At 40.0% G+C, this 20,618-nt stretch overlaps 2 protein-coding genes across 2 annotated transcripts in view; one reads left to right on the top strand and one right to left on the bottom strand.

The window, feature by feature from the left end:
- The window catches only part of LOC119646721 (RNA-binding protein 42), a 31,826-nt gene extending 19,168 nt beyond the window's left edge, over positions 1 to 12,658 (bottom strand). The window contains exons 1-2 of the mRNA XM_038047300.1: positions 12,514 to 12,658; positions 1,695 to 2,431 (exon numbers count right to left, since the gene is read on the bottom strand). Coding sequence (XP_037903228.1) covers positions 1,695 to 2,431; positions 12,514 to 12,554 — 778 coding nt within the window. The 5' untranslated portion in view covers positions 12,555 to 12,658. The remainder of the gene's footprint in view (positions 1 to 1,694; positions 2,432 to 12,513) is intronic.
- Positions 12,659 to 12,873: 215 nt separating this feature from the next.
- Positions 12,874 to 20,618, top strand: LOC119658586 (protein arginine N-methyltransferase 9-like). Its single transcript, XM_038066047.1, has 2 exons — positions 12,874 to 13,288; positions 18,512 to 20,618. Exons 1-2 carry the CDS (start codon positions 13,011 to 13,013, stop codon positions 20,421 to 20,423), a joined length of 2,190 nt encoding a protein of 729 aa, XP_037921975.1. The 5' UTR covers positions 12,874 to 13,010; the 3' UTR covers positions 20,424 to 20,618.

The raw sequence follows: 20,618 nt of genomic DNA, 5'->3' as shown, positions 1-20,618 counted from the left end.
AAGTGCCACACAATCACTCGATTCTAATGTGATTATTCGGAGTTCCAAACATACGATTAGCGAACTTCTTCCCAATTAAAAATATATATATATATATTCTAATAAATTAGTGAGGTTTTTTTCAACCAGAGTCTGATCACCCTTGCCCGGAAATTCTCCTTATTCAGATTATGGTCACATAAGCTTTAATGCTTCCTGTTCCCTTATAACTGAAGTGAACTTAATCGGCCTTATAACAAGTTCTGTGCTCAGGCAATGATAGCGTATAATGTACCCCTTTACCGTTGTTATTACAACATGTTTCAACACTAAACCCCTGAGCAAGATCACATCAAGAACAAACAGAACAATCTTCTCATCATACATCCTACATAACACCTACTATTGAAATGCCGCTCACCCTGAACCTCCATCTGGATTTTCACCCCAGTTCCTCCCTGAGTGTTACTAAATTTTTCATCTACGCTTTGATAAAATTGTTTTCAAATACCCATCCCAATGTGTATACTTGACTAAGGCCTAAGTTCGATGACCTACTTATTTGTCAGCAGCCCTATCTACTATATATTTCAACTTTCTACGCCTTTTCGGAATTTAGAGCATTATTTACATTTTCAATTAAACGTTATTCGCGCGACAATTAATAAATACATTTTTGAAGATTGAACGGCAGTGATCACGTAGCTGCTCAATGTTCTCATTTTGCAGCAATATAATCATTCCAATACAAGTCTAACAATCATAGAATGAATGTTTTCGTCAAAATGATCGGACATTTGGATGTTTTCTAACCATATCAAAAAGTCTCACCATTACATGTGTTCAGCATGTAGATGCGGCGAAAGTGACAAAAATGTTTCAACCTGTCGATTCGAACTTACATAAACGACGGCGCACTAGCCAACTTGTCTGGAGTTTGTTTCATGCAATTGGACTTTTTCTTTGCTCAATAATTTCTAGGGAAGGTTCAAATGAGTGTTCCAGTTGAAATATTCTACAGTATAACACTTTCAAAACCAGAACAAGAAACAAATTACTTCTAAGGCAGAGCAGGTGATAATGATGACAAACGTATATTTATCGAATACCAATCCAGTAAAGGTTGTGTATTGACCTATTCAAAATAGGTGTATCTGTACAAAATTAGGACGGGAATGGTGTCAGAATTTAATGTAATTAATTATTGTAGACACAATTCAATATGTAAATAATCTGCACTATCACATGACTTGCCCAAAAAAAACCGAGAAGACTTTAGAGCAAAAAATTAATGGCATTCAGTTGCATCCATGCGGATTTTCAAAGCGACAGTTGCTAATTAAAGCAAACATTTACTTAAAAATGAAAAAAAGTGGCGTTACTTTTTCTGAGCAATCAAAATTATTAGACGCGTTTTCCTGTTATCTGTCGATTTTACCTTGTAACTTTACTGAAAGATCACTTTTTCGTTTGGGAGTTCACTTTTTTCTCATTCCTCAAATTTACAATGATAAGAGTCAATGCTGTTTCAATTGGCTCTATGTAAGCTAAATGGAGAGACAACGGAAACTTACAAGTCTTAGAAACTCAAAGGTCATTGACATTCGACTGATATCATCATCGGAAATTCTAATCAACTGTAAAGTTACATGTGAACCATGTAAGAGAAACAAATCTTTAAAGCAAGTTTCATCAAAAGAATAACAGCTACTCACCATCCATTTCCTTCATGGCGCGAATAAAATCTTGCGGTTCACCAAAACTAACAAATCCGAAACCTTTACTCTTCCCTGTTCTTTTATCACGGATCACCTTGGCTCGTTGAAATGATGGAAATTTGTTGAATGTTCTGGTCAGAACCTCATCATTAACATCATTTCCCAAGTCACCACAGAATATCCTAAAATCATCATCAGGCCAATCAGCTAGAGAATGATCTTCCCAAACCTGTCCACCCGCAATGCGTACCGTCTTCTTATCCTTTTTTCGCCGCTCCGTTACCTGAAACGATTGTAGGGCGGATGAAGCTTTCGCCGCACGTATTGCTTCCTCTGCAATTGGATTCGGACCAGACTTCTCAGCTTTCAGTTTCTTCAATTTCTGAGTCACATCGAATTGGATGGCGGATATATCGATTTGTTGGTGATGAGCCTGTTGAACCAGAGGTATTTCCATAGTTGGTCGACTAGTGTACAGTTTTGGGGCGCTGCTCAAAACAACTGGTGTGGGTTCTGAAGAGTATGATTTTTCGGGCATTTCATTCGTGGACGGAACGAAAGTTGGGATAAACGCAGGTGGCGGCATTGGCGGTGGAGGCACACTAATGGGTTGTTGATTTAGTTTTTGTTGCACTTGGCTGTAAGTATTCGCGGCGATTACAGGTCGAACTTGTGATGGAACAAAAAGCGGAGTGTTGGACGTGTGATTCGATGTGGAAATCTCCGCCTCAAACCTGTAAAAATAAAGTTATTTCTAAACGTCCATTTTGCCAAGAAAAAAGAAACTTCCTACAAAATCATTTGCGGATATTCAATAGGGGCTGACTGACCTATGATCTGATCTCAGCCATAGAAAGAAATTCTAAGTGTGTGAATGCCATGAAGGCAGGATTAACAACAGTAAGAGTAATCAATCTCTTAAAACCGGATACATTCTTTAATCGAGAAAATTGTTCATTCTCAGAAACGAAGAATATGTTTTCGAAAAGAAAAGTTACTGGTACCACATCTGATTCAGTTCAACATCTTTTCACGATCATTGAGCAATAACCTCGTCACGATTTCGCGGCGTTTGTGTTCTGGATCTTTACCTCTGGGTCGCCATCACTTTTATAGGCATTTTGCTCACTTACGTAGCTATTTGTGTTAGAATTGTGATTTACAGTTGAACTAAATTTTCCACCAGGAGCAAACTTTCCGAAGAATAACTTGTTTTCGGCAAAAGGAACCATTTCAAGAAGATATTCTTTCTCACTAAGCCTCTTCATGTCTTCCAGCCAAAACAAATTAGCGAAAGTATTTTGCGCTGACCAACGGTTCCAAATGGTTCAACGTCAAAGAATGCACTACTATTTGATTTGGAATTATAAAGAAAGGTTCCTTCCCCATTTTAAGTAGTCCATAACTGTTCATCACACTTTTACCACAAACAAACTTGCAATCAGCTGCATATCCTTTCGTACTGATCCAGCAGCAATGTTTTTAATTTTCTAAGGATAATGTGTGTGTGTCCGGATAGCTCAGTGGTTAGAGCACTAGGCTGTCATACGGAAGGTCGTGGTTCAAATCTCACTGGTGGCAGTGGAATTTGTATCGTGATTTGACGTCGGATACCAGTCGACTCAGCTGTGAATGAGTACCTGAGTCAAATCAGGGTAATAATCTCGGGCGAGCGCAATGCTGACCACATTGCCTCCTAGTGTACCGTTACGGTCTTGAATGAAGTGCTCTAACACACTTCAAGGCCCTGATCCAATATGGATTGTTGCGCCAACGATCACGCAGGGGTGTTCTCGGAGAATCCGATTATGAAACTGGACCGACCCCTCGGAAAAATGACGACCATATTCCAGGCGGAGATATATGCCATTTCATTGGCAGCAGAAGAATGTCTGCGACAAAAATGGAAGGGTTGCACCATTCGAATCTGTTCCGACAGTCGGGCGGCATTATCAGCACTAAATAGCAGCGACATATCAAGCCAGTTGATGTGGAGTTGTCATCAAGTGCTGCTGAAACTTGGCCGATTGAACGAAGCATTCCTGATGTGGGTGCCGGGGCACTCCAAAATCGCTGGTAATGAGTAGGCTGACAGGCCCGTCGAGGGTCTGAATCCGCAATGGTGGGACCAGAACCAGGTTTTGGAATCCGACCATCTACTGTCAAGTCTATTCTGAAGGGTGAAATTGCAGGGATTCACGCAGCCGAAGGGAGAAATTTTGACTCTTACCGGCAGGCGTAAATCCTTGTGAAAGAGTCTAGGGCCACTAAAGCGGCAGTTTTGTTGTCCCTTAAGAAGTGGGACATGAAAACCCTAGTAGGGCTTTTAACGGGACACTGCTCCTTAAACTACCATATGGAAAAGATTGGGGTAGTGGTTTTGGCTATGTGCAGCCAATGTGAGGAGGAGGAGGAAACGGCCCTGCACTTTTTATGCAACTGCCCGGTATCCTCAGATCTCAGAACAAGACACCTTGGCAAGGTTTTCTTCAATGAAGAACCTTCACACTCTCTGCCTCTGAAGAACGTTCTCAAATTCACTAAAGCCTGCAAACACCGTAGGCGGGAAACCATTGAATAGGCGATTTACGGGGATAGTACAATGGGCCTAACAAAGGCCTGAGTGGTCGGAGCTGCGGCTTCCCCCAGTAAACTAAACTAACTAACTTAGGGGTAAAGAAGTCAGCATCACATCGAATTGAATATCAGGCATATTTAGTGCATATACCTTGCGAGCAGTGTTGACTTTTTAGTACCAATGGTACTAAATTTAGTACTTTTTGAAGTTTATTAGTACCTTAGTACTTTTTTGCGTTTTCAATACTTTTTTCAATTAAATAGGTAATTTTCAATACTTTCCAACAGAAACCGAGCCGAAGTTATTATAATAATCGCAAGAAAAAGTAACGAGTTCGGTGAATGCAGTCCATCACATCACTAACTTGGACATAAAGTGGAACGATCCACCGCTGAAGCTAGCAGTTCGAAAACAACGCAACGTTATTGGCAATTCACATGAAAGTCGGTTCAAAAATGACACTACATTGGAAGATATACACGGGTAGACAGGTTCACTTCTAGAGCATACGCAGAGTATTATGTGTAGCGAAATTTCATAGACGCCCGGCCAGTAGAAAACCGTTCATTTCCGAATCTCTCTGTAAAAGAGGGTGTTACCAAAATCTTTGAATTTTAGATATTCAGTTCGTTGATTCGAGAAAAGTAAAATCAGAATTTTGAAGGTAAGCCAATATGGAGCTTAAAACTTACGACATACACGCAACCGTCAAGCATGATGGCGAGTATCAGTTAGGTTTTAAAACGACCACTCTAATGTGCTGTGTTTTAATTTGTAACAAAACGCGCCTTTAGGCATAGAACAATCGTTCTTTCACCAGGACAAAAACCACAAGTACACTTCCTTCTCGGTTCGAGAACAGTTATTGTATAATGTCCTACGCCGACTTTATATGCCTCCCCAATCGATAAACCTTTACTTGATTGAGCATCTGTAGCATTTGCTCGAAGTTCAGGTTCCCATACGCACATCTCCTCTAAAATATAATAGAGAAATTCAATACTTTTCCAATTCGGGGCATTGTTGTTTTACAATTGTAATCGCGTACATAACATTAGAAGTGACGTTCGAATTTAATTGGTTCATATAATAATTTTCATTGTATCGTCTCATGTTTAGATATGCGCGCTTTAACCTCCTTTATAGTAAAACAATGTACCAATAATACTTTCGTAGTCACATTACACAATATGCATGGGTATGACGCAAAATACAATATATATATATATATATATATAGGAGGGTTGAAAATCTTTTCTTTTTGCTTGAATCTAGGTACGTTCAATTTTTTATTTAAATATGAAGAGAAATATCTCAATCGAGTTTAGGAACAGTCCTTAAGAAGTCGATGGTGATTTCAAAGATCACGATAAGAATATGCAAATTCATAATAGATAATAGCCGAATCAGTTGAGCGTTGGCTTTTCGATTTCGTGCCCAGAGGTCAGATTCAGGATAAGTCATGAATTCCTTTGGTATGTACACCAATACCCAGCGTCAAGTGTAGTTTAAAGAAACCGAAAAATAAATTGAAAAAAATTGCAATAAAAAAGCAGAGACTATGCTAATCTCCTATACTACACAGATGAACGAACAGGAGGCATATAAATATAATAGAATGGACGATACACATTGGGTCAATAATACATAATAATTGTGTATAGTACGCACCGCTTTAAACAGAAACTGCGAGCAATATCTACTTACGAAAATTCAATGGTGCAAAATGAGGAAAGAACACAAAAATATAGTTCTAGAGTTCAAATTGGATGAATTGCCATATTTTTCTAGGATCACTTTACCATCAATTCCTTAACAACATTTAACATGTTCATTATGGTAATTATTCCTAATACACCCAAATAACACATTTGCCATAAATTAATGTTTCCTGTTCTGCCTTTCGAGAAGCATTCGCAGAGTCTTGTATTACTTATTATTATTTTTCCATAGTCTTTACTCTTGATGAGGCTATGTATCAGCTTATAATAACAGCTATAATTATTAAGTCGTCGCAGCAGGAGCAGCTCACAGAACCTATTTTAGCTTGCTATATCTGTTTTGCTCGAAAGCCTCGCCATTGGGTCAAAGCTTTTATTGTATTAGAGAATAAACTTGATAATCATCATATATTCCTTGGGAAACCAAAATTGCAAATTCTCCGGAGAATTTTTGATTGATAGACGAATTCATAGCCTGTACAACGTAGAAATCTATAAACAATATTGAAACCGCATCATTGAGGATTAATCTAACTCAATTTGTTGCGGTAGACGAGTCATTTAACCATATAGGTTAAGATGATTCAGTCTGCAAAGTCTATAGGTGAATTTCGAGTTCTTTGCGATTGCCAACCATTACGAATGTCAAAGAATCATAGAATCACCATCCACAAAGCGGCCTACGCAACCCTCGGTAGTCACCTGGTAACCGGTTCATCAGCCGTGATACTTGGATTTGGAATGACGATATTCAAATGAACGTCCGTGAAAAGAAACACCTTTAAAACAAGTTTCTCGACGATCAAACGCTGGGTAATTGGCAAATTTACAATAATGCCAACCGAGAAGCAAAGAAAACGAATGTTGTTACCAGGTCCATTAAAAAAATCTTTATGGTGAATACTGGACATTCCAGACGGTGAGTGAGTTGTATTAACAAATGAAACACCAACGCACACAGATATCGAAGACAGATGTTGGGTTAATGACAAGAACACTACTTTTCTTATTGATCCACGAACCGAGACGGACATGTATATGGTGGCCATTTACGCCTTCTGGGGTATAGCGCGTCAACCACATCTACCACGTGGTTGCATGAAATGCGCTTAAATAACGTCATCACCATCGTCAGACTACCAACCTCAGTTTTGTTGGTGTTTATCTTCAGTCCAACTCTAGCAACCTCTCTTTTCAAATCCATTGGGCCAAGGTCCATGACCCGGTGAAAGAGCAAACCGATGTCATCAGAGACAGTATGCGACGGACAGATTGCAGGAAATTTCCAGCAGATTCCAATGGAAGAATTTACTCATCCTGCACTTCCACAAGCACTGCCGACATTTGGAGCAATTTCACCTGCCAGCGCCACAGAAGTCTAAGAAGCAATCAAACGACTGAAATCTGAACTCTGAGAAGCGAAGAACTTGAACCGAACACTGTAACTTAGTGAGTTTTTCAATCGGGTTATTGAGGAGAGTACAATACCATTTGAGTGGAAAAAAAAGCACGATCATTATAATATTGAAAAAGAAAGGTAACTCAGTAGTAGGTCAAATTACTGTCTGATCCGATTACTCTCCCATACCATGAAGATTTTTGAACGCATTCTCAACAACGTTCAAAAAGCCGCGAACCAGGCCCGGTTTGTCATGAGCTGTCGAACTACTGACCCTCTCGACGAGACGGTCACCGGAACAAAGACTGAAAAAGAAGACGATTCAAAAATTTCCAAAAATATTTCGAATAGAGGAAATTTATTGCCTCAAATCAACAATATGATCTTATGTTGAACAATTTAAAATTGAATGTTAATCGTTAATTTTTATTTTTCTTGAAGAAATCTTATTTTTATTCTTTATATACATCTCTCTTTTCAGATGAGTTAAGGAGCGCGCCCACTGGGAAAGACACGACACGACAGTCGTAATAACGCCTACTGGGAACGTCACGACAGAATATTGCTTAGTGTAGTTGCAAGATAAACATATTGAAAACACTATTATTAACTTATGTTTGGCGTTGGCGAATATCTTTGGCAGCCTCAGACAGACAGGAAAATATCTATGCATGCTTCAGGCATCAGACAGGCAATAGGCAATATTATGTCGTGTCATTCCCAATGGGCGTGCTCCGCTCCATTATGCTTGTGAGCAACATTTTGCAATATTAATTGAACAACCAATTAGTTCATATCATCTATTGCAGGATTGTATAAAACATAGTTCAATCGCAGTGGAAATGGTATTAAAACCGGTCTTTAAGGCAAATTCAGTTCCTCACTTGTAGCAATCCAAGGAAAATACCTTGAAAATTATTATCGCTAGAGAAACTAGATATATGTGTTCTGAACTTGCGACACCTTAATGATAATAGAACAGTTTTCAAATTAAGGAGACCAAATTACTTATGGACCGTCAAAATCGGACTGCTAGAGATCGAGTGCCTAAAATTTGGATGTCATTTAATATTAGCGAACGAACATCAGCAGATATTTAGAATAAAAAAACTGAGGATTTGGGATGTGAACAGTTCTATCCAGCATGTAACTCCTGAGATGTTGTTTCTGTGAGTATGTTTTGGAGAAGAATCACGACAGCATGATCCCGCTAGCTTTACTCTAGCCGGAGTCACGGAAAACTTCACGCATTTCAACCACGCACTTGTCGGGTTGTATGATCGAGGAGTGCTCCTACAAAAGCTTGAAGGAGCATTCCTCATTAAAAACCTTTTAATGAATGAAACGGCTAAACTAAATCACTTACCAACAAAGCTTACCCTTGGTAACCGTGCGCCAAGCCAATTGCTGCACGAAGTGAAATAGTTGGGTGTTCACCAGTGTTGCCGGAAGCGGAACAATTTTGGTATCAGAAAATGGGACGAAAAGGTACTAATTGGTACTTTTATATGAACGTTCTTCGGTTCACACAAAAATAAAAGATTTTCATCTCTGTTGTTTTTATGCCATGTCCATGTATATCGCACTATTAAACCCAAATAGATTGTATTTACTTTTGTCATACCGCCGAATTGAATACCAAAAGTCTAAGATTTTTATAGCATGCTCTATCACAAAGATTTCCAGACTATTTTCGAAGATGAACGGTTTTGTTCTGCCCTGGCGACTATGAAAATTCGCAACCCACAATACTATGCTCTAAAGTCAACGTATCTGCCCGTGGATGTCGCAATATCTTCCTCCCATGCCGTAGCGAGACTTCCAGAGAGTACCTACCTTCGCATGTGCGGATTTCGGGTCTCTGGACACGTTAGCCCCCACGCTGACAAACTTCAAGAATTCCACGCACGTGGTTAGCGAGATGTCGCCTGATACCTCAAACTAAGTAGCGCAGTCGCAGCAGATAGTAGCAGCGCTAACAGGAGCCATTTCTAGATTGGCGGAGACAGTCGCAATCGGGAAGTAAGACTAGATTATGGTCTAGATCCGCCTCCCGAAATGGGTGATCGGGTAATAGGTCGTTGGGATCCTCGAAAAGCGCCGGAGTGCGCTTGCGAAAAAAGCCACGACATGTACTAGAAACTGGACTTTTTCGACAACTACATTTGCTGAGGGCCCCTGCGTCGGCTACCCGAAATGCAGTACTACGTCGCCTAACAATCTCCTGACATTTCAACCTGCACGTCCAACATTCTTCTCATCTATTTCAAATAATTAAAACTTTTCTTTTCGTTATTAATATTTATTAACCTTGCAAATTCAAATATTTCGGAAACCACTTCATCAATTCTACAAGCCTATACTGATTACTAACGGAAAGAAAATACAAGTCTTAATTATTTCAAATAATTTAATCGCTAGGAACACCGCGAGGTTATACTTAAGTCTCTTTCCATCGGTTTTGAATACGTTTCCAATCCACGTATTCATGCAAAAATACCGCAACATTACTACTGAACATAGTTTCTTCGCCACTTTACACGGTACCTAAACCCAAAACCTTGTGGCGATGACAGACGACACTGCTTCTCCCCGATTTTTTATACGATCGCCGTATTTTCCCAATCTTGTACTTAGTTGCGCCTCCCGAAAGTGCGAGATTTTTGAGAATTTTAAACTTCAACCGTCGTTTCTTACACACAACCCCTCACCATCATTCGATCCTTAACGCTTACATATCTGGGCCGAAGACCAAAGGGTCCCGACTGATTGCATAGTCCCCAAAGATTGTCCAGATGTTTGAGACCACCAAGCAACATTTGGTGGAAACTTTTGGCAATCCCTTACACCAAGATGCATCCATAACCTTATTCGTCGATGCTTCAGAATTTGCCATAGGTGCTTCCTTTCACCGAAAGGTAACCTAAATCTAGCAGCCGTTGAGCTTCTTTTCCCAACAGCGGAAATATAGCACCCAAAATCGACCGATTAATCGGTTGCCATGACGATAAACAATTTGTTATCATATAAGGAATAATTTGTTATTTAGTATTGAGGTCTTTTGCTCAATTGCAGGAGCTGCTACTTTGTAAGCTCCCACATTTTCATACAGTTTCAAAAAAATTTCATAGTTTCAAGCCGCGTATCAAGCAATAAAATACTTTCGTATCCCCTCAAAGGCAGACCATTCACTGTGTTAAGCCAACCAACCATTGAAACAGAAGCCACACTAAGGGTCCCCTCTTCAACTTTCGTATCTGAGCTTTGCCAACCAGTACACTTCCGACATTCAACACGAACAGAAAGTATAACAAGGCTTTGTCACGTGTTGCAAGAGTTAAAATCCCGGATACCGTCGATTTTCCGACGACCGCTGGCGCGCAGGACAATGTAGTTTTTCATGGCCTTATGACCAACTCCAAATAAACATCGGTTAGTCACGGCAAAATATTGCTGACCGTCCATGAACTGTCAAACAGTGCATCGCATGCCAGAAGTTCAAAACTACAAAATATGTGAGGAGAGTGATAGGCGTCTTCCCTCGATCCACCAAGTACTTCCACACAACCCATCTCGACATAATCGGCCCCTTGCAAAGTTTTAGGTGTTGCCTCACCATCAACGATAGGTTCACGTGGCAGCTTGAGGTGATAACTCTAAAAGACCTTTCCGCAAAAACTACAAGTAGCGTAAAGCTGGTATACGGAGAGAACTAGGGAATCCTAAGCGACCCTTTACTCGATTTTAGGTTGAGCCTTAACACCGCAGAATTGAGGTCTGCTCAACGGCATAGTGCGCAAACCACCACTCGCCAACCACGAGAAAAACTTTGACTTCTGTAATTAGGACAGACGCCTCCCCTAGGCTGCTATAGCCACGTAAAGAAGACCACTTCGAGAAACTCGAGCGAGACCCACACAATTTTATTCTCAAGGTCGGAGCCACTCTCACCAGGTTTCTTCCCAGAAAAGCGCAGTTAGGAAGAGGGGCATGCGACGCGTCTATTTTGACCTGCGACAGCCGACGCCTGGCTCTCATGGTGAAAGGCGGACTATCCTCGGCGCCTTCCCTGATATTGTCATCAACTCATACCGGATGTTAAGGGAATAATGCCTGTACAATGCGGCCCACCTGTGCGACATTAAGGGAACAGTTCCGGTAAAGCCTCGTTTTCCCGGGTGACAAGGTCATAACCAAATCTTCACGGACAAGATGCTTCCATCGCAGCCTAAGCGAAGGAACGTTGGCGTGAATTCGGTTAGAAGGACCAAAAAAAACTAAATTATCTGGAAATGCCAATATTCGGGCACCAGTTGTCCTCTTCTTCAGTGGGTTTTATACTGTATAATTAGTGCTCCCGTGCCCCTTACTTGCCGCTATTTCCAGAATCCATATCCCTGTCGAGTGTGGGTGAAGCAGAACCCTAGTTCAGTGAATTTGGCCCAATTTAAGCCGGCTGGGATTGAAGTTTCCTCCAGTTAGGATTCGCTCCCCGTGCCCAAAACAGTGTCCTCCAAAGCAGCAAGCCTGCGTCGGAAGGCTTCCATCGTCTTATCCGATGTTAGATAAGCCCAGAAACCATTATCCGTAGACATCAAATTCAGACACAGCCATTCCCTCGGTTTTGGATAAGAATCTGAATTGGAGTGCCATCTCGAACCCATATGGCAGCGAGTGAAATCACCCAACCATCAATTTTCGTAAAATATTACGAACGATTGGTCTGGTGATCTGGCGTTTTACGAGAACGGTGCAAAATAATTCTAAAATCTCCTCAACGAACCTAACACAGTAACTCATATACCCATTAAGCGTACTGTTGAGCTGCAGCCGAACTCGAAGTGAATATGCTTCAAAGAGAATGAGAATTTTAAAAGAGTAGGCGTGTCTTTATGGAATCTTTAACAACACGTCTACGTACGAAATTCAGTTAACTTCTTTCAGAATATATGAGCAAATGAACTTATAATAGAATTCGTCAACAAACGTTTTCCGTGAAAGGGCCACCATGTACACAACATAACTCGGAACAAAAACGTTACAGTCGAATTTATAACAGACCAATCGTTTCTCTATAAATATGTTTGCCAAACTATCAAGGTTACATCAAACGCTTACCGTGACATTTCGTCTTCCATATTTTTTCGTTTTTCACCCATTTTTTCAAAATATTCTTCACGAATCTCGCGAAAAAACACAGGAACCCAACAAACCTCAATCACATTAGAACTGTCAGGCACGTATGACAAACCAACTATAAACATGTCAGCTGCCTCTTTTGACGTCTTTATTCCAGATCTTTCCACCAGCGCTCCAGTCGTTAAGTGGCATGGTTAACTTCAAACTGACAAAGGAATTTTTCAAGAATGGATAATTTCAGGACAGTTGCTCTCCTCAAAAGCGCAGATAAATTCAGCCTTGATTTCATTAAAATATATCTTTGCCTTCCCTTCTCTTCTCTATGTAAGTCACCTTTCAAGGGTTATCCCACGAACCTTTAATCGGATTTTAATTTGCCTGGGCATTGTGTAAGTATCGCTTCTTCCGATACTTCAAATGTTCTTCCGTCCTGGTAATGCTTACTGTGAAAAAATCACCATTGGTAAACAAACAACATGGCTGGCGGGACAAACACATTTGACGTGCGAGACGTAGTACCGGATTTAGAAACGGTGCCGAAATTGCTCTACAACAGGATTTTGTCGTACTGCAGGACCAATCCTCCAGACTTGGCTCAAGCCAAACAGTTATTCATCACATCACTCGACAAGCAAATCGAGTATTTGCTATCGAAGCAATCGTACTCGGAGATTTTTGACTGTTTCCAAGACGCACTGAATTTATTTCCGGACGATTCGGACGTTCTCAACGTACTCGGCGTAGCTTTGAATAGGTAAATATTAGCATGTCAGATTTATGGCTGGTGACTACATCAAATTGCGTAGCAGTTAGATTACTAGTGTAGATTATTGTATTTTTATTTTAGTCTATTGCATTTCCACGAACACGCGACAAGATGGACAAAGTCGATGACATTCAGAAAGTACTCCTCCATTCCAATCGGGTTTCGCACAAGCATGCGTTAACTATCTCCAAGTTGATAGTTGCCGTTTCGAATGCTCTGAAAGTAGGTTTCATTTGGGATATAGGCCCGCCGGTCACCATCCACCAAGTGAAGGAGCTCGTCGACGAGCTCAGAAGTCAGAATCTCATTACGTCCGATGTGCTGACCGTCGGCGTTGCCCAGGAAATCTGTGTACTTAATAAAGCCCTATTCCTTGAGAACTCCAGACGGTTCCCAAACGTGTTCATTGACGTTACGAAAACCTTGGACCGGCCCCGAATCCTCCCTGCCCACGACCCCACGACTACTTCGATGGTTGAGGACATCCGTGACCAAATTCAAAAGGCAACCGAGTCTTCGGTATTCTTGAAAGTGGCAGAGGACATATATTGTGTCCCGACAATTCTAGGACTGCTGGCCGGATACCCGATCGTGTATTGGTATCAGCCTTGCGTTGGCGACGCGCATTGCTTGAGTGGAATCGATCTACAAGTGTTCAAGGTGTTACAAGGCAACGACGTGCTTAGCTCGTTCTCGTGTCCCCGAGATTTGGTGAATGAACCAGTGATTAAGCAGACTTTGGACGCGTGGAAATGCATCACTGACAGATCGAAAGACTTTCATGTGGAGACAGTGACCACGAAAAACGAATTCACAGTCAATCTCTGAACTGCTCGCTCAACAATCATTCGTGAATCTGTTTCGTGCGGTCATATCAATTGTGTACTTTACCTAGCAAATTTCGGTGGAGATTACTTATTTCACTAGAAGTGTATTTTAGGGCCTTCTGTATCCTCTTAAACCTGGCTTTTGCTACTTTTAATACAATTCTAACCAGATAAAATCGCATTTGTCTTTTACTATTACCCACGTACCTCCATTAGTTGGCAAATCTCTGCTCAATCCTGAGTTCTGCGGAGTTTTTTGAAAAGGAAATCACGGGAATTCCGGAAAGCGGAAAGAACTGCTGCTTTTTTTAAAGCATCAATGACCGGAAAGGAGTAAAGCCATTTTGCCGATTGAAGAATCAATAATTTTATACTAAAATCATCTTCATGTAGAAAAAATACACAACTTAAAAAAATCCTACGTGAAGCGAAAATTATCATGGAATGATCAATTAAATTTGCGAAAATTTAATAGAGTTTCATTTCCAATTAATTAAAATAATATGCTTTTGAAATAAACGCGTTGAAGGTCTTGTACATCTCTAATTTGGTGTGTCTACAACATACAAATCAACAAAATTGATATTTGAATTTTTCGTTTTCCTCCTTGGAAATAGTGCGTTCCGTCAAGAGGGAGTGCCTTGCCACTTTCGTCGAACTTTAGGAGAACCGTACTTCAGTGAATTTGAGGCGAATTCGCGGTCGACAACGTTACCCGCTTTTTTACATTCCATTTCATTCTCCCCATTATTGTTGCCGTAATAACAATAATTCATTTAGTATTTCTCCGCCGAACTGGGTCTGACCCTTTCAGGTATTCGACGGCGTGCACATCGTTTTGACGAACTACGCTGTCAAATTAATAACGCAAACAAGGGATATTAGGTAATTAGAAGTGGCGTAAAGTACAAAGGTTTATAAGATTTCTAAAAAAGCCAACTTCTCAACCCAGGCAAAGGCAAGGGATATTTCTGGTGTTTGACTGGCAGGAGGCATAGTCGAATCACCAAATATAACATTCGTTATATTACTACTAGTCTCAGATAGATTCATTCTCCTTTTCTCGTACTAATAGCTCGTTTCATTTACCAGACTGTCCATCGGGGCTATTTCTGCAAAAACACGCCCTCACTGCTACGCTATATGCCGGAGGCTTAATCCAGATGTCCATTTAAATTGAGCTTTGCGTCAAACATTACCCCTAGATACTTGATAACTTGCTTTGCAAAGGCACTACATGAAGTGAAAAGTTTGCGAACTCGAAGTAAAAAAATCATTTTTTCGGAAAATTTTTATTTGCTGTCCAACGTAGTCCCTTCAAGAGGTTTTTACAGTGTTCCTTCAACATTGCTACATCTTCCGTAATTTGTCCAGGATCTCAAAATAGTTCTTGTTTGACTTCTTCATTCGAGTAAAATCTCCTGCTCTGTAGCTACGTCTTCAAGGTCGGGAACATAGACTAATCGCTCAGTGTCATATCTGAAGAGTATAGTGGTTGGTTCGATGTAGTCTATGCTTTTCTAGATTGGTAAGTTGGTCCATTATCATGGTCGCAATGATGGAACGTAATGTTGTCCTATAACTTAAATAGTTTTTTAGGGTAATTTATAAAAATGATTTCATGGGAAATCCAAAAAATGCTGGCCAGCATCCCCCCTACTGTCCTTTATTCGTTCTCCCGCTTTGGGCATCTTTCACCTTGCTCTAACCATTGTTCAGGTTGTTTACTGGATCCTCTCGTCCATCAACAAGTACTATCGCACGGTTTCTCGAAGACATCATTGTTTGGGAGAAAATCTCACACGAGTTTTTTCATATGGAAATATTCATTCAAGATGTTTCGCACACGTTCTCGGCCGTTCAGAACGGTGATCATAATTGATGCATGTGCTACCATTATCATGTTTAAAGTTATGGAACCATTTGTAATTCATTGTTTTCGACGGGCAAACTCACCGTAACATTTTTCAAGCGATTTTCTGTTGTCTGGTTTGGGCAATATCTTTCCCCATTAAAAAACAATGTTAAATTAACACAGGAAACTCCTTGTTATTAATTTGCACATGTTGGCACTATAGGAAAAACATACGGATTTTTTTATTGAACTTATCACCCCAACACTTTATGTGTATTCTTTTTTTAAGGTTTTGTGTAAAACAAATTAAAATCGGTTTACTGTCTGTCTGTCCATTTTTCTCGGAGACGCGCGATTTACACCAAATTTGGTGGAAAGCTGGGAACTGTGAACCCTCACGCATACAGTGAGTTACACCCTTTTAGGTCCAATTTAAGGGGGGTCCCCATACATGCAAAAGTGGGGTGTGAATTTTTTTTCACCAGATGTAGTCATGTGGGATATCAAAGATGTCGATTAGTAGAAGCCGGTATTAGTTTTTACATTTGTTGGAAAGATGGGGAGTGCAGGGGGTCGAAATTGGTCATCTCTTTAACAGACGCACTCTCAGATACTACCTAACCGAAAAATCTGAAAAAATCACGAGTCTGCCACCATATGGTGCCTAGGCTCCGGAATACCCCCCATACCGATATCCTTTCAAATAAAGTTAATAATAATATATTACTATTTTTTAATAATTGACTGTAAAACCCCCCTTAAGTTCATCCTAGCACCAGGAAATTGCAGTAATGTGAGCTATAATATAGAGCATGATCCTGCCAAGTTTGGTGCAAATCGCACTATCACTAACAAAGTTACAATAGGTAAAAGTTGTCGCTTCTTAGCAAATTCAAGACTATGAATGTCAATATCACCCGAAAGTGGATACACTCAGATAACATATGCATATATTATATGTTATGTACTAATGGGGCAAATCCATACTCAAATGTCTTTATATAAGAAATACCCAAAACCTTTCATACCTGAAGCGTCCAGCTTCCGGTTTCCCGACTTGTTTTGTTGATGATTTCATTAACATGTAATACAACATAGTAGATAGTTCCCTGTCTACAACTGAAACTAAATCATCAGCAAAAGCAATTACCGTAGCCCGCTTTAGCACGGGCAGGATGAAAACTCTCTCTCTCTCTCTCTCTCTCTTCATGTTCCAGAGGAGAGACTCCACCACTCACACTCCTGCCGTGACGTCATACTGCTGAAGTTCCTCATCCGGACACTTAGTAGGTCTCCTTTCGGGAAGATGATTTTCAATCAGCTTAATCAACTAGAGATATCTATTTCAATGAATGAACACATATTTCGCGTACAATGTCACTACAGCAAACCTTTTACTAAGTCTCGAAATTCCATGTGTATGGCGTTTGTGGTGGAATAGGTTTGACGAAAGCCAAATTATGTGCCGATATGCCGTCTTTATATTTTATGGTCGATGTCTCTTTCTCTTGTATCTTCTCTAGCTTTGTTTCTTAGTTATCACTAGTATAGTGAAGGCATCTTCATATGTTTGGCGACCCCCTTGCTACACTCTGAAGGCACTTATTTGTTTAGCTTCTGTCCGCATATATTGTCCAGGTGAGCAAGTGAAACAGAGATTGGCAGCTAGTCAGGTCGGTAAAGAGTATTTAGAAGCAGAACTGCACTAAAAACAATTGCACTTGTAATTCTTCTTTCTATCATCTTTTTTAAACCACACTCACTCAAGATATGCTTCAGTTCACTAAAAGCTTGCCCTCTTTGTTCTAAACACCACATCAACAAGTATCTGGCTCATACGTCGACGAGGTATTGTCCCATACCCCTGTTTTGTTGGTATTTATGCCCAATCCGACTCGGTGAACCAACAGAAGTCGTCAGTGTAGTAACGGTGTTTGAGAACCTCCCTCCCTCCGTCCACCAAGGAGACATGAAGTCGCCACCCATAACGAAAAACTAATATCGATGACAGTCTGTTGCACTTCTGTGATTTCTAATTCCTCTCGGAACTTACTTGGTCGTCATATCACGCTCTGATAATAGCTAGTTTCCTCGAATTGTCGCTCCTGCGTAGAGCACTTCAGATACACTCACTAGACACATATATAAGGGATCCAGAAAAGAAAGCAGCCTGCACTTTATCGACCAGGTTTTCAACAAAGCTTGATTCATGCAGCAAAAAAAATCCCCTTCTGCCACGACACTACAGTTTCTCGAACACATAATTGCGCGTAGTTATCCAGGCTTCCTGAGCTTCAAAAGAACCAGACTTTAATAAATGAAAGGACGAATTTTCCTGCTAGCAATACGAAAACATTATTCAGACGAAGAGTAGGAGTTCTAATAAACCTTCGGATGTATTTAATAAGGAAGAACATTTTTAGAGCACCAATGTTGCTAATTAGCAAAACATCCTCATCAATCTTTAACAATACATACCATAAATATTGAACATCTTCAATTAACATATAAATCAATATACATTTTCAGGTTACAAAAACCCCTCGAAGCTCTCGATTATTTCCACAAAGCTCATCAACTATGCCCGACAAAGTTAAAATTTCTGGAAAATCGAATGAATGTTATCAACGAATGGATACCACGCTGGCATTTTCTTATGTTAAACGATACGAAACGCAACGAAGCCTTCCGCCAAGCTATTCTCCATGCAGTTCGAGAGGAAGGTGTGGAACGAGTTCTAGATATCGGAACAGGGACCGGTATTCTAGCACTTTATGCTCATGAGGCGGGAGCTAAGAAAATTTATGCCTGCGAGTCAAACGAAATCATGTCTCAAATTGCGTGCAATGTATTCGAAAATGATAAATTGGGAAATATTGTACTTTTGAAAGACCACTCAACCAATTTGTCTGTAAAAGATTTAGGAGATGCCCAAGTAGATTTAATTGTCACCGAAATTTTTGATAGTGGGGTGTTTGGAGAAGGTGTTTTATCTACTTTAATTCATGCGAAAAAAATACTTTTGAAAGAGAGTGGGAGAGTAATTCCAAATAAAGTAGAACTTTTCGTAGTTGGGGTCGACCACGTAGGGATTGCTGAAAAACAAGAATCCATAAACAGTACTCTGGAGAATTCGATATACCTGAAAAATACAACATTGATCCCTAAAGTTGATGGACCCTATGATACTTATAGCTCAGCTGGGGGCGGAGATCACCTGATAATACGCACTGAGAGGGCGCACGCATTCACAGTAAATTTTAACGATTTGCAAAGTATGCAAGAAGCGGATGAAGGACAACTTGATGCCACTGTTCAACTAAGATGTAGCGAGGGAGGCCATATTGAAGGCTTTATCGTCTTCTTTGCATTACATCTAGACGATAAAAATGTGATTGCTAATTTCGATGAAACTCCTATGACTAGCGAAATAACTAAATGTTGGGATCCGGTGTTATTCAGACTTAATGAACCAATGGAGGTGCGAAAATATCAGGTTTTAAAGGCTACAGTATCGTGTCGAGGAGGAGTGTTGAATTTGAAGCATGAATATGATCCAATCGACGAACGAGTTGTTGCTGTAGATCCAGAATTGTATGCATTCCTAGCCGACGATGAATATCTTTATGAGTTGGAATATAACGTGATAAAGTTACTAAAGAAAAACAAAAAGAAATTCGTAAACTTTGCCGATTTTCTCACTTTCCCACACATTGGGATCAATCTGCTGAAGGAAGGAGAGATTGAAACCCTTTATTGTCCAGAAAAGACCAGGGATTTTGTAGAGAAAATTAGTGACTGGAATTGTATTACCAAAGGTGCAATAAAATTCGTTCAAGATCTGGAAGATTTCCTTGAAAACGATATCAAATTAGACATAATTTTGATGCAGCCGATCACAGGGCATGGAACTCTCAACGAAGAACATCTCAAGCATTACGAAACCCTAAAAACTAATTGTCTTTCAACAAGTGGAGCTATTTTCCCCAACAAAATAGATTTGTGCGCGAAACTTATTCACTCTTCATGGCTCCAACAAGTTACTAGTGTGCAAAATGAAAATCTGCAAGACTGCTCCATTCCAACGCAAATGAATGAATATTCAACAAGGCATCAATTTGAATTCAAAGATTTCGATTCTAGCGACCTGTCAGACATTACCACTATTGCGAAGATACATTTCGATGAGAATTTTCACCAGAAAGATGTGATTATCAATCTGAACATGGTTCGAAACCAGATAAATGGTATTCTTTATTATTTTAAAATTTTCTTCACTTCAAATTCTATTCCAGTTCTAACGAATCGAAAAAAAAGCTTTTGTACGCAGAACTGTTTTGTTCAAAATTTTGATGTTGCTAAAGATAGAACTAGTGTTGTTGTTCGATGTATCCAAGATGAATTTGTTTTTCGATGTGAAATCTTAGAAAACACCAGCTAGTTTATTATCTAGTCTTTAGTTTATAGTTAGGACAACACGCAAGCGTCGTGGGTACATAGTATTTGGATGCGTTGGTGTTGCTATTCATATGTGAAGAGAGATTGATTTATTCCAAAAAAATATTCTAATGGACCAAATTTGTTGCTTCGTTGTCGAAAATAGTACCAGTATATATGTATTAGATTATTAAAAAAT

Source organism: Hermetia illucens, chromosome 1 (genome assembly GCF_905115235.1).
Source record: "Hermetia illucens chromosome 1, iHerIll2.2.curated.20191125, whole genome shotgun sequence".
Taxonomy (NCBI): domain Eukaryota; kingdom Metazoa; phylum Arthropoda; class Insecta; order Diptera; family Stratiomyidae; genus Hermetia; species Hermetia illucens.
The sequence above is the reverse complement of the archived record's forward strand: the minus strand, read 5'-3'. Positions and strand labels throughout refer to the sequence as shown.

Excerpts from the sequence above, each read along its gene's own strand:
- LOC119658586 (XM_038066047.1), top strand. The coding sequence starts at position 13,011 with ATGGCTGGCGGGACAAACACATTTGACGTGCGAGACGTAGTACCGGAT. Across the intron at positions 13,289-18,511 it reads CTCGGCGTAGCTTTGAATAG|GTTACAAAAACCCCTCGAAG; the intron begins GTAAATATTAGC and ends ATACATTTTCAG.